This window comes from Mobula hypostoma, chromosome 13 (assembly GCF_963921235.1).
Source record: "Mobula hypostoma chromosome 13, sMobHyp1.1, whole genome shotgun sequence".
In the NCBI taxonomy this organism is placed as follows: domain Eukaryota; kingdom Metazoa; phylum Chordata; class Chondrichthyes; order Myliobatiformes; family Myliobatidae; genus Mobula; species Mobula hypostoma.
Window position 1 is genome coordinate 6,596,509 of NC_086109.1, and position 13,008 is coordinate 6,609,516.

The window sequence follows — 13,008 nt, forward strand, 5'->3', positions numbered from 1 at the left end:
CAGAATTTGTAACTAGACTTTAAATATAATTTAGGTCATCCATTATGGACTTGTTCTCCTGATTTCACTGTCTCCAAATCAAAATTTAAAAATGGACAGTCAAAAATACAAAGTTCAAGTTGTAGCCAAATCAATTAACTGTTTGTAAAATGAGGGTACAAACACATTAAAATTTAGTGTACAACTCTGTATTGAACATCTTTAATGGCATTCTCTCATATTGGCACTTTATGAGAAATAGCCTGAAGATAACTTGTGGTCAATACTGAAGGTTTAACTGGGTAAATTGTTACGGACTGGCAGGTTGTTTCTGTTGTTTATGAAATTATGGAACAAAATTTGAAAATGTTGATTTTGTACCCAATTATTAATCAGAATAATATTGTTTTAGCCTAATTCTCCAACAAAGACATTTCGGGGAACTATCTATTGGTCTTGCTGATTTCTGTAACTGCCCTTTGATATTTGAGTACCATTTTCCTGTAACACTGTGTCAGTTTAACATTCCTGGTAAGCAGAGAAGAATCAGGTAGTAAGTGTACAAACAGCCAACAGGTTTGACATACCATTCTGCTAATGCTCAATCTCCACTCACATGTTTGAAGGCTAGTTCCAACAGTCATCAACATAGGCTAGATCTTAAAGATCATATTTCAGGTTAGGTCTTCTCTGAACAGAGGCAGATTTACCAGATCTTCCAGGCCAATGCAAGTACAGTCTTTATTACTGCAGCATCATCAGTCTGATATTGTGATAATTAGTGTCAAAACTGCTACAGACAGTTTCATTGTGAATGTAGTTGACTGTAATCCTAACAGAATGAGAAAAAAAGACAATAGAGTCTAGGATTTATGTATATAAAATTAACAAAGTTCAGGCACTTATTTGGGCCATTTATAAATACATGGACAAATATCCAATTTCACTCAATCACCAACAAGGATTTATTTTGTAACCCTCCTATTTAATATCTAAATTTGGTTCCTTAGCAACATCATCAAAAGAGTGTCTGCACTGCAGTGCAGTTCTGGTCACTTACCTACAAAAAAAGATATCGATAAGATTGAAAGAGTACTGAGGAAATTTACAAGAATATTGCCAGGACTTGAGAACCTGAGTTAAAGGGAGAGGTTGAACAGATTAGGACTTTATTCCCTGGAGCATGAGAGAATGATGGGAGATTTGATAAAGGTGTACAAAATTATGAGGTGTATAGCTAGGGTAAATGCAAGGCTTTTTCCACTGAGTTTGGGAGAGACTAGAACTAGAGGTCATAGGCTAAGGGTGAAAGGAGGGTAGTGAGAGTGTGGAACGAGCTGGCAGTGGAAGTGGTAGATACAGGTTTGAACACAACATTTAAGAGAGTTTGGATAAGTACATAGCTAAGAGGGGTATGGAGGGCAATGGAGGTTCAGGTGCATGTTGATGGGACTAGGCAGAGTAACAGTTTGGCACAGACTAGACAAGCCAAAAGGGCCTATTTCTGTTCTGTGGAAACCATAAGAAATACGAGGTCTGGAAGTAGTCCACTCAGCCCCTCAAGTCTGTTTTCCCATTCAAAAAGATCATGTTTAATCATGTTCCCCCTTTCTCCACGACTCATTTCTCATTTACTAATTAAAATCTATGTGCCTTGAATATATTCAAGGATTCAGCCTCAGTCATTTTATTGGGCAAAGAATTACAAAGCCAACCCTTTGAGAGAGGAAATTCTTCCTGATCTCAGACTCAAATGAGCCCCTATTATTATGGCCCTCTAATCCTAAACTCTCCTGCAAAGGAAGATATTTTCCTAGCATTACCTTGCCAAGACCCATAAGAATTTCATGTTTCAGTACAATTTCTGAGGGAGTGATCTTTTATAATTCATTCAACTGATCCTAAATATGTCAATTAGCATTAAAACCTTGACAGTATGAATTCTATGTATTGTAAAGAGTTAACCTTTGTGCTTGTCAAATGTCTCATCACCATTGTGGCCCTAAACGTAACAGAACTAGCAGCCAGAGCTTTAACTACTACTATGGGAATACACTATGAGAATGCAATATTATGAGAACAGCCATAGGAACATGAAGGTTAGTTGAACACCAGGATGGGACTCAGAAGAGTGGTGACAAACGACATTGGTTCTGATTTGGAGGCTTGAGATAGTGCTTTGTATTGGTCCACTTATTGCAGCATCTCAGTGGAAAGGATATAAAAGTAGAGCAGTTGGGGTGTTTGGAGGCAGTTTTTCAGAGCTTCACCGATGTGCTAGTTGTGAACAGTGCCACGGATCAGCAGAACGGGAGTTGTGTAACAGTGAGAGGGCCGCACATATCTAGATTAACATTTTAATGCTTGCTTTGTTCTGTCCTAATAAACGTAGTTTTATATTTCTAAGTAGATAATGGGAATACACAACTTTCTGTCTTATTGAGTCGGATTAGAGAACCTATTGTTTTAACAAAACAGCACAATAAACATTATTACTACCTGGAGTCAACACATAAACTATAGATGCATTAAAGACAAACATTTTACCTGAAGCTGTTGAAAGCAGCAATTGTAAATATTTCAATAGAGGTAGTTGTTCTTTGCAATGTCCATGCAAGTCATCAAAATCAAGTGTCCACACAAAAACTCCTCCCAAGTTATGCTCTTTTAACCATAGGACCTACAAAAGTACATTTACTGTTAGTTGCTTACAATGTTCTAACGATTGCGGAACAGCACTTCATTTTTCAATAGCAGATTATTGACCTTAACAATGAATGCAACAATTTCAGATAACTATTTTATATCAGAGCTGGCTAATACTGATGAAAATTCATTGGCCTTTTATCTTAACTCTTTTTAGAGTATTTCCAGCATTTTGTTCTAATTCAATTTCAATCATCTACAGTGTTTTATATCTCAAAGTTCCTGAATTTCTTTTCCCTTTTATGCTTTCATTCATCTTCTTCTATGTATAGTAGTAGTGTGATCACTCTAGTCAAGGATGATATTCTTCTATTTAAGGGGTTATTCACTTAATGGAGAATGCCTGTGCGTGACTTTGTTTAACATGGGCAGTCACAACAAGATCCTTGAAAGATCAGGGTTAGGATTCAGTGGCATGGAATGTAAGACAAATACAGACACTTCATTACTACTTCCTTCCTCTGTCTTCACTGCTACTGTGATGCGTCATCATCTTCTGACAGCTCCACTGATGAGGTCTTGGTTGGATTACTCTTTGTCTGGAACTGCCCCCCACTCCTGACCTTACTGCAATGATTGACCCTACCAGGAGCTAAGTGCCATATGCCTAAATTCTAGAAGGCATTGCTCTCAGGATCTCACAAACCTCCCCATCACGACAAGGTGACAATCCTTGAAGAAGGTTCCATGTATATCTCTTCAGGAGTAACCATTTGTGATTAACAAGCTGTTAACACCTTCCCTCAGTCTGTATCACAACCACTTGTGTGTTCAGCCTCTAGACTTTTTAATGTTATGGCAGACATTCCATTTACTCTTTCCACCCCTCCCTATATTTTTAGTCATAAGATACCGCTCATCTAACTCATGGCAGTTAGGATATCAATTTCTTGAATAGAATGACATAGAAAACTTCATACACAGATGCTAATAAATTTATCAACTTGGGACCTCCTGTAATTGGCCTGAATTCAAGAGTTAATTAAAAACTAATACACATTTAACTCAAAAACATATTATTTTCCCTAATGAGTAACAAGAACAAAATTATTGATTACTAATTTCTTAGAACACCAACTGTGCTTTGCTATAAAATTTGCTATATACTTTGTGCTCGACAAGGTTCCCCATGGAAAGTTCATTCAGAATGTCAAGAGGCATGGGATCCATGGAAATTTGGTAGCACTGATTTGGAATTGGCTAGCTTGCAACAGGCAAAGGGATTCACCTTTGAACCTGCTGCAGTTGTTACCAATTTCATTAAAACCTGTGTGGATGAGTGTGTGCACACAAAGACTTACTGTACATTCCCAAACCAAAAGCTGTGGATGAACCAGGAGGTATGTCGTCCACTGAAGGCTAGATCTGTGGCATTCAAGTCTGACAACCCAGGCCTTTACCAGAAAACCAGGCATGATTTGTGGAGGCTATTTTAAGGGCGAAGAGACAATTTCGAATGAGGTTGGAGGCGACATCGAATGCATGGCAACTCTGGCAGGGTCTGCAAGATATTACTTCCTACCAAGTGAAACCCAATAGCATGAATGGTAGCAATGTTTCACAACCAGATGAACTCAATGCCTTCTATGCACGCTTTGAAAGGTGAACACAACTACAGCTGTTAAGATCCCTGCTGCACCTGATGACCCTGTCATCTCTGTCTCAGAGGCCAATGTTAGGCTGTCTTTAAAGACAGTGAAGCCTCTTAAGGCGGAAGGTCCCTATGGAGTACCTGGTAAGGCTCTGAAAACCTGTGCCAATCAACTAGTGGGAGTATTCAAGGACATTTTCGACCTTTCACTGCTACAGGCAGAAATTCACACTTGCTTCAAGAAGGCAACAATTATACCAGCGCCTAAGAAGAATAATGTGGGCTGCCTTAAGGACACGCATCAACAGTGATGAAATGCTTTTAGAGGTTGGTCATGACTAGACTGAACTCCTGCCTCAGCAAGAACTTGGACCCATTGCAGTTTGCCTATCGCCACAATAGGTCAACAGCAGACGCAATCTCAACAGCTCTCCACACGGCTTTAGACCTCCTGGACAACACAAATACCTAAGTCGGGATGCTGTTCATCAACTATAGCTCAACATTTAATACCATCATTCCCACAGTCCTGATTAAGAAGTTGCAGAACCTGGGCCTCTGTACCTCCGTCTGCAATTGGATCCTCGACTTCCTAACCAGAAGACCACAGTCTGTGTGGATTGGTGGTAATATATCCCCCTGGCTGATGATCAACACTGGCGCACCTCAGGGGTGTGTGCTTAGCCCACTGCTCTACTCTCTATATACACATGACTGTGTGGCTAGACATAGCTTAAATACCATCTGTAAATTTGCTGATGATACAACCATTGTTGGTAGAATCTTAGGTGGTGATGAGAGGGTGAACAGGAGTGAGATATGCCGACTAGTGGAGTGGTGCCGCAGCAACAACTTGGCACTCAACATCAGTAAGATGAAAGAGCTGATTATGGACTTCATACATACATACATACATACATAAGGAATACATACCGATCCTCATAGAGCGATCAGAAGTGTAGAGAGTGAGCAGCTTCAAGTTCCAGGGTGTCAAGATCTCTGAGGATCTAACCTTAGTTATAAAGAAGGCAAGACAGCTACTATACTTTATTAGGAGTTTGAAGAGATTTGGCATGTCGACAAATACACTCAAAAACTTCTATAGTTGTACCGTGGAGAGCATTCTGACAGGCTGCATTACTGTCTGCTATGGAAGGGCTACTGCACAGGACCGAAAGAAGCTGCAGAAGATTGTAAATCTAGTCAGCTTCATCTTGATACTAGCCTACAAAGTACCCAGGACATATTCAGGGAGTGGTGCCTTAGAAAGGCAGCGTCCGTTATTAAGGACCTCCAGCACCCAGGGCATGCCCTTTTCTCACTGTTTCCGTCAGATAGGAGGTACAGAAGTCTGAAGCATATACTCCGCTATTCAGAACAGCTTCTTCCCCTCTGCCATCCGATTCTTAAGTGGACATTGCATCTTTGGACACTACCTCACTTTTTAAAAACAATATACAGTATTTCTGTTTTTGCACTTTTTAAACTATTCAATATACATAATTGATTTACTGATTTTTTTTTCTCTCTGCTAGATTATGTATTGCATTGAACTGCTGCTGCTAAGTTAACAAATTTTATGTCACACACCAGTGATAATAAACCTGATTCTGATAGTTCATGAAACCTATTCTGCCCGGAGGTCAATAATTAGCTGTGTTCTGCAGGGATCTGTTCTAGCATCCCTGCAATTTGTAATTTTTATAAATGTCTTGGATATGGAACTGGACAGGTGGGTAAGTTTGCAGAAGACATTAAGGTTGCTGGTGTTATGTATAGTGTAGAAAGTTATAGGATATAAACAAGATGCAGAGCTGGGCTGAGAAGTGGCAAACTGAGTTCAATCTGGAAAAGTATGAAGTGACATACTTTAATGGTGGGTGCAGGAAAGTTTAGGGGAGATGGCAGAGGTAGTTTTTTTTAAAAAAACCACAGTGTTAAGTGCCTGAAACGTAATGCCAGGGGTAGCGGTAAAGGATGATATATTAGGAACGTTTAAAGACTCCTAGATTTAAGGGATTCCTTAAGATTGTTATAGCTGGGGGGTGGAAATGGGAACAAGTTCCCACTACCTATTAGATGCTCCCAATGCTGTGCACCTCAAATAACAACCAAGTCTGGCTCCTGGCCTTCACATGTGGCTTAACTACTAAACTCAGCAGAACCATTTCTACTGACAGGAGAAGGGGCAAAGACAGGTTACTGGCACCTTAAAACCAGTTGCTTTGGGCAAAATGGGGCTCGTTAGCTGTGGTTGGCAGCTCATCTAGAAGGAAAACTCAAATTTCTGCTGCCTTGTGGCTATACCTACTCATGGGGAAGGTTTAGGAGTAAACCCCAAGGGAAAAATCTGGAGCTGGAGTCCCTAAAGTAGTCCTACATTGAGTTCAATGTTGACCAGCAACTCCTGCAACACTGCTGGTACCAAACTGTATCAGTTTCTACTTTTCCTTTGGGTTCATCAATTGTGTGGAGAGGGGGAGCTTGCTACACGGGCAGCAGCTTGCTCTCCATATCATACTGTCCAGGCCTGCATATCTAGACAGCTAGGACACAATACCCATGGTCAACTCTGACCAACGGAGGCCCTCACCTCACAGATTTAAAGATACATGTATGAAAGAAAAATGGAGGGTTATGGGCTATGTAGGAGGGAAAGATTAGATTGATCATGAAGTAGGTTAAAAGATCAGCATATCATCGTGGGCTGAAGGGCTTGTACTGTGTGGTTCGGTTCCATGCTCAATATGAAAATGTTGGAATGACCCGACAATTGTGAGAAAGCAGTTGGCAGAACAGAGTTTAGAGAAGGAACAAGAACTGCACACTGATGATGGCTTCTCGAAAGGTGCTGAAACATCTGCAAACATTTTACCAAGCTTGGCAATCAACCAAACTTCCAATTTTTCTTCTGGTAAAAATTGTTCATAATTTATTTACGCAAGAGGTGCTGGAAATCCAGAGCAACACGTACGAAATACTGGAGGAACTCAGCAGGTCAGGCAACATCTATGGAAATGAATAAACAGTTGATGTTTTGGCCGTTCACCAGGACTGGAAAGGAAGGATATTATGTTTTCTTTGCGAATGCTGCTTCTCTGATACTCTGTGTCTATGATGCTGTTGCAAACAAGTTTTTCATCGTGCCTATGCACACATGTATTTGTGCACCTGACAATAAATTGGACTTTGACTTTAAGACAAATGTAGGCCTATAGGACTAGATTAAATGGGCATCTCGAGTCAGCATGGATGAGTTGGGTCAAAAGGCCTATTTGGTGGTGTAATATTTTGTGACTTACTTTATGAAAAATGCTTTGCAGATTATCATATCCAAGCCAGATATTATCCTTGACTGCATATGGAACCTCTTGTTCTTCAATCCAAAAATATTGTGCACCCTTCAGAAAGTCACAGATCTGTTAACAAGACAGATTAAATATTATTACTCATAGCAAATTGGCATCTACACTTTTGCTGTTGTTCCTTTCCGTGCCTTGTGGCGTATCGGGCAGTAACCTTGCCATTTCTTTAGTATTTTTGTCTGTATTTTACAAAGCCAAGTTGCTAGTTCAAGACTCAATGCAGCACAGATGGAAAGCGTGCAAGGATCCAGCTGGAATCAAACCTGGGACCACTCGCTCGAAGCCAAGTGTGGATGCCACTGCACCACTGGCCAGAAATCTACACTTTTACTGTATAAAACATAAAATGTACCAGGTATATGTTACCATATTTTCTGCTTAAAGTGATTAAAATGTAATTTGATCATTAGGTTCCCTTGTTTGTGTTGTACATAGGGATGAAAGACAAACCGTAGTTTTCATGTCAAGGAGGAAATGGATAGATGAGGGAAAACCTGGAATAGATATACTCAATTCATTAATAATAGATTACAAAGGAATGGCCATCTCCAATAAGATTCTGCCTTGAAATTCAAAGGCTTTACTGTGATGACACCCTATTATGAATATTCTGGGGGGGTGTAGGTCAACAGAGAAGAGATACTAAGCAATAATGAACCAACTGCATTAACACTATAACTAGATGAGAAGTCAGAGTTTGCTTATTCTGTGGTGAATGACTCAACTGCTGACACCTTTCCACCATTTACAGGGCACAATTCAGAAGCAAAATGGAGAACTTCTCACTTGCCTGGATAAATGCCACACCAAGTTCTCAGAAAGCTCTCTATTATTCAGGACAAAGCAGCCCAAACATACACCTCTCTGGATATTTATTCCCTCCAGAGTGTTTGTAGTAGCACCAGCTACAAAATCCACCGTGGTTACTTGATGAGGAGTTATTTTGACAGTAACTTGATACCTGCGATCTCTACCACTAAGGGCAAGCTAACAGGTACATGGGAAATCCCTCTAAGTCACACTTTATCCTGACTTGAAAATATGTCGCTGGTCCGTCATTGCCCCCAGCACAAAATCCTGAAATTCCCTTCTCAACAGCACGGTTGTGTAGCTGGGGCAACTCTGGCCCAATAACTTCAACAACTGATTAAATCACATTCATTCATGCTGTTTACATTCACCCTTGATGGTTTAGGTTTGGTCCAGATGTTCCAATTTCCTCCCACATTGCAAGGATGTGCAGGTTGGCAAACCACTCTAAATAGTTCTGAGTGTGTAGGTGAGTGGTAGAATATGGGTGGGGGGGGTGAAGTTGAGCAATTGGACTAATTATAAATGGGTGCTTTCTGGACAGAACTGGGGTAAAGTTTCCATACTGTATAGCTTTATGGGAAGAGAGCACATGCTGATAATTGCCTTAAATCTGTACATATATGCTATAGAAAGTATTCTGACAGGTTCCATCGCTGCTCTGGACTGACTGAACCTGAAGACTGTGGTAAACATAACCCTGCCCATCATAGGCTCAAGACTTCCTGCTGCCTTGAGCGTTTCCTTTTCTCTCTTCTAGCTTCTGAGCAAACATACAGGAGCTTGAAAGCTCAAATATTCAGAAAGGCTTCTTCTCCACAGCTATCAGACTTCTGAGCGAATCACCTCTTTCACAACATCTTCCTGGTGGTGTTGTCATGTTATTGTACTTTTAACTCTACATTTCTTATTCTGTTATTGGCACTTCAGTTTTTTTTGCACTATTTCAGACTGCATACCTTTGCCTCATTTTGCAGTTTTGCACATCATTGTATCTATTATTACCATAGATACAGGCTACTTCAAGCTTCATCTGAGCAAGGAATTTCATTGCACCCCGCTCTAAATGACAATGAACTAGTTCATATTTCCATGTGCAGCTGAAGACCTTTCTTTTGGCTACCTTCATTTTTTTCCAGCTAGGTTGAAAGAGGGTTGTGCCTTCTTGGAAGTCAGATTTCCACAGAATAACCCTTTCAGGTCCTTTCAAGTTCAGGTTTAATTGTCATTCAACATTACACATTTTAATGGAACAGCACTGCTCCGGGGCCAAAGTGCAAAACAATCACACACAACACAGCACATATAGTTATAGTCAATCACAAAAAAAATTAGCGCAAGTCCCTGAGTGGCATGGGCTGAAGATTGATGATGCATGGGATGTTATCCTTGAGCCACGTTTCTACAAGAACAAGTATGTAACAGTTCCTCATCTCGACTGTTTCAGCAGATGAAGACAAATCAGATGTTTCACATTGGGTCAGCTGCAGACAATCCAGCTTGTCTTCCACAGAGCGAACACTGGAGAGCAGCACCAACCACGAGTTACAATAATCACGCCCTGTTCAACATTCACACTGCATAATTTCAGATGGCATAATTTTCCTCTTCAAAGCTAACATACGTGGTTTTAGTGGGAGAACCTCTGGCTTCAAGTAGGCCAAGCTTTCCAATGTATTGCCACTAGCAAGACCTTCAACTTTCAACAAAGATTCATAGACCAAATCAAAGGTGGTAAACCAGAATATAGGAAGGAGATTGAAAATCTGGCTGAGTGATGCCACAATAACAACCTCTTACTTGATGTCAGCAAGACCAAGGAGCTTATGATTGACTTCAGGAGGAAGAAACCGGAGGTCCGTGAACCAGTCCTCATAGGGGGAATCAGAGATGGAGATGGTCAGCAACTTTAAATTCCTTAGTGTTACCATTTTACAGGACCGGTTTTGGGCCCAGTACGCAAGTGCAATTACGAAGAACGCATGGCAGCACCTGTACTTCCTTAGAGGTTTGCAAAGATTCAGCATGACATCTAAAACTTTCATAAACTTCTATAGATAGGTTGTGGAGAGTATATTGACTGTCTGCATCATAGCCTGGTATGATAACACCAATGCCCTTGAACAGAAAATTTGAGAAAAAGTAATGGATATGGCCCTGTCCATCACAGGTAAAGTACTTCCTATCATCGAGCACATCTACACAGACCATTGCCACAGGAAACAGCATCCATCATCAGTGACTTCCACCACCCAGCTAATCCTCTCTTCTCACTGCTGCCAGCAGAAAGTAAATTCAGGAGCCTCATGTTTCACACCACCAGGTTCAGGAACTGTTATTACCCTTTAACCATCAGGCTCCCGAACCAAAGGGAATAACTTCACTCAACATCACTCACTCCAACACTGAAATATTCCCACAATATATGGACTAACTCTCAAAAACCCTTCATCTCATGTTCTTGATGTTTATTGCTTATTTACAGTATTTAGTACTTTTTCTTTTTGTATTTGCAGTTTCTTGTCTTTTGTGCATTGGTTGTCTGCCCATTGGTGCAGTCTTTCATTGATTCTATTATGCATTTTGGATTTATTGAGTATGCCTGCAAGAAAATGAATCTCAGGATTATATATGGTGACATACAGATAAATTTACTTTGAACTTTGTGGATAACAGTGTTGCTCATATCTCCATTCTATAACCCTTCTGACCCCAGTAGAGATTTGCTTTCAGTGGAGAGCTTTCAGGCCTGTAAGAGGTTAACTGGATTTGCAAAACCCTGTGTTCAAAATGGAGGGAAGCATTTAGCTTCTATCATGAATGCAACCACAAGCATAAAAATACTATACAATTAGCAATTAGTTTAGATTTCATTTACTGAACTAAACATTCTCAATTTTTATCACCTCAAAATTTGACACGATGCCTGGTATGTTTGTGAATTCAGATGCTGGTCCAGGACCAGATATTGGAGCACCAACGTCGGAATTTGAAGTGGAGAGATTGAAGCTCCGCCCATAAGTTGCAATTCCAACTAGCAGTTTTCCTCCTGGAACACCTTTTCCTTTTAAATATTTCATAACAAATTCCTGCAATTCAAACAGTGGTTCAAAAAAGATTAAACACATTTTGAAACCTCTTTTCAGAAAATTATTCAACATTAAAAAAAGAATGTGGTTATATGATCAGTGGCCACTTTATTAAATACACTTATATGCCTAATTAATGCAAACATCTAACTAGTCAATCATATGGCAGCAACTCAATGCATAAAAGCATGCAGACATGGTCAAGAGGTTCAGCTGTTGTTCAGATGAAACATCAGAACGGGGAAGAAATGTAACCTAAGTGACCTTGACCATATAATGATTGTTGGTGCCAGACAGGATGGTCTGAGGAACTCAGAAACTGCCGATATCCTGGGAGATTCATGCACCACAATCTCTAGAATTGACAAATAATGGTGTGAAAACAAACAAAACAAAAAATCCAGTGAGCAGCTGTTCCGTGAGCAAAACGCCTTGTTAATGACAGAAGTCAGCGGAGAATGGCCAGCCTGCTTCAAGCATTCAGGAAGGCGACAGTAGCTCAAATAACCATGTGTTTCAACACTGGTGTAAAAAAGGGCATCTCTGAACGCACAACACAAAGTGGATGAATGGGCTACAGCAGCAGAAGACAACTCCTGTACCTAATAAAATGGCTACTAACTATAGGTTTGCCCTATACAACTACAATAGGGATTTGTAAACATACAATATTAAAATACATGAAATCACCCTCTTCAGATTTTCGGCGATGCAAAGGAGTGCTGTGTCCTGTGAAGGAGTTCCATGGGCCATTGAAATCAAATGTCATCACACTAATAAAATCCAGATATCTACAGAAATTAAAATATAATCCATGTTATCCATAAATTATTATTCAATGCTCTACATATTATCCAACAACAGTTATTTATTCAATTAGTAATGGATTAATTCAGGGTATAATTAGGGTGAAAAATATTTCAGATCGTTCTCCATTGTTGCTAAAATCATTTGATGTTGCTTTCAGTGAACACAAGTAACCTACTTGATGCAGAAAATTAGAATCCAAAATGAAAACAACTACTAAAATAACTCAATTAGATTATACATCTAGAATCAAGTACTCATGAACTTAATGCACAAGTTCAAATCTCACTAAAGGAGGAATCTCTGGACATCATAAAATTGGGACCATTTGTAATACGGTCAACTTCACTGACACCCAAACAGGAAGAGGATGACAGGAAAATGGGCCAATAATGGAGCTAGTTTTAAAAGTGATTTCAGAAGAGACATAACAGCAATGAGGTCAGGGAAATGTTTAGATTGCAAGACTTCGCTTCCTGGAGCGGAAGTAAATAAATAAAAGGTTGGGATGTAGGCAAAGGTAAGCAGAGTCACAACAGAAAAACAAAATGATAAATTAGAGCATCAATTACAGAGGATGGAGAAAATGGCTGTCAGGCAGATAGAGACAACTTCAGCAGAGATAAAGATCAAATAATATAAAGAAAATAGGTAACGCACA

At 39.9% G+C, this 13,008-nt stretch overlaps 1 protein-coding gene across 1 annotated transcript in view; it reads right to left on the reverse strand.

Moving 5' to 3' along the window:
* Positions 1-13,008, reverse strand: part of LOC134355849 (chitinase-3-like protein 1) — a 51,009-nt gene that overhangs the window by 1,412 nt on the left and 36,589 nt on the right. The window contains exons 6-9 of the mRNA XM_063066353.1: positions 12,208-12,331; positions 11,358-11,540; positions 7,579-7,695; positions 2,527-2,659 (exon numbers count right to left, since the gene is read on the reverse strand). Coding sequence (XP_062922423.1) covers positions 2,527-2,659; positions 7,579-7,695; positions 11,358-11,540; positions 12,208-12,331 — 557 coding nt within the window. The remainder of the gene's footprint in view (positions 1-2,526; positions 2,660-7,578; positions 7,696-11,357; positions 11,541-12,207; positions 12,332-13,008) is intronic.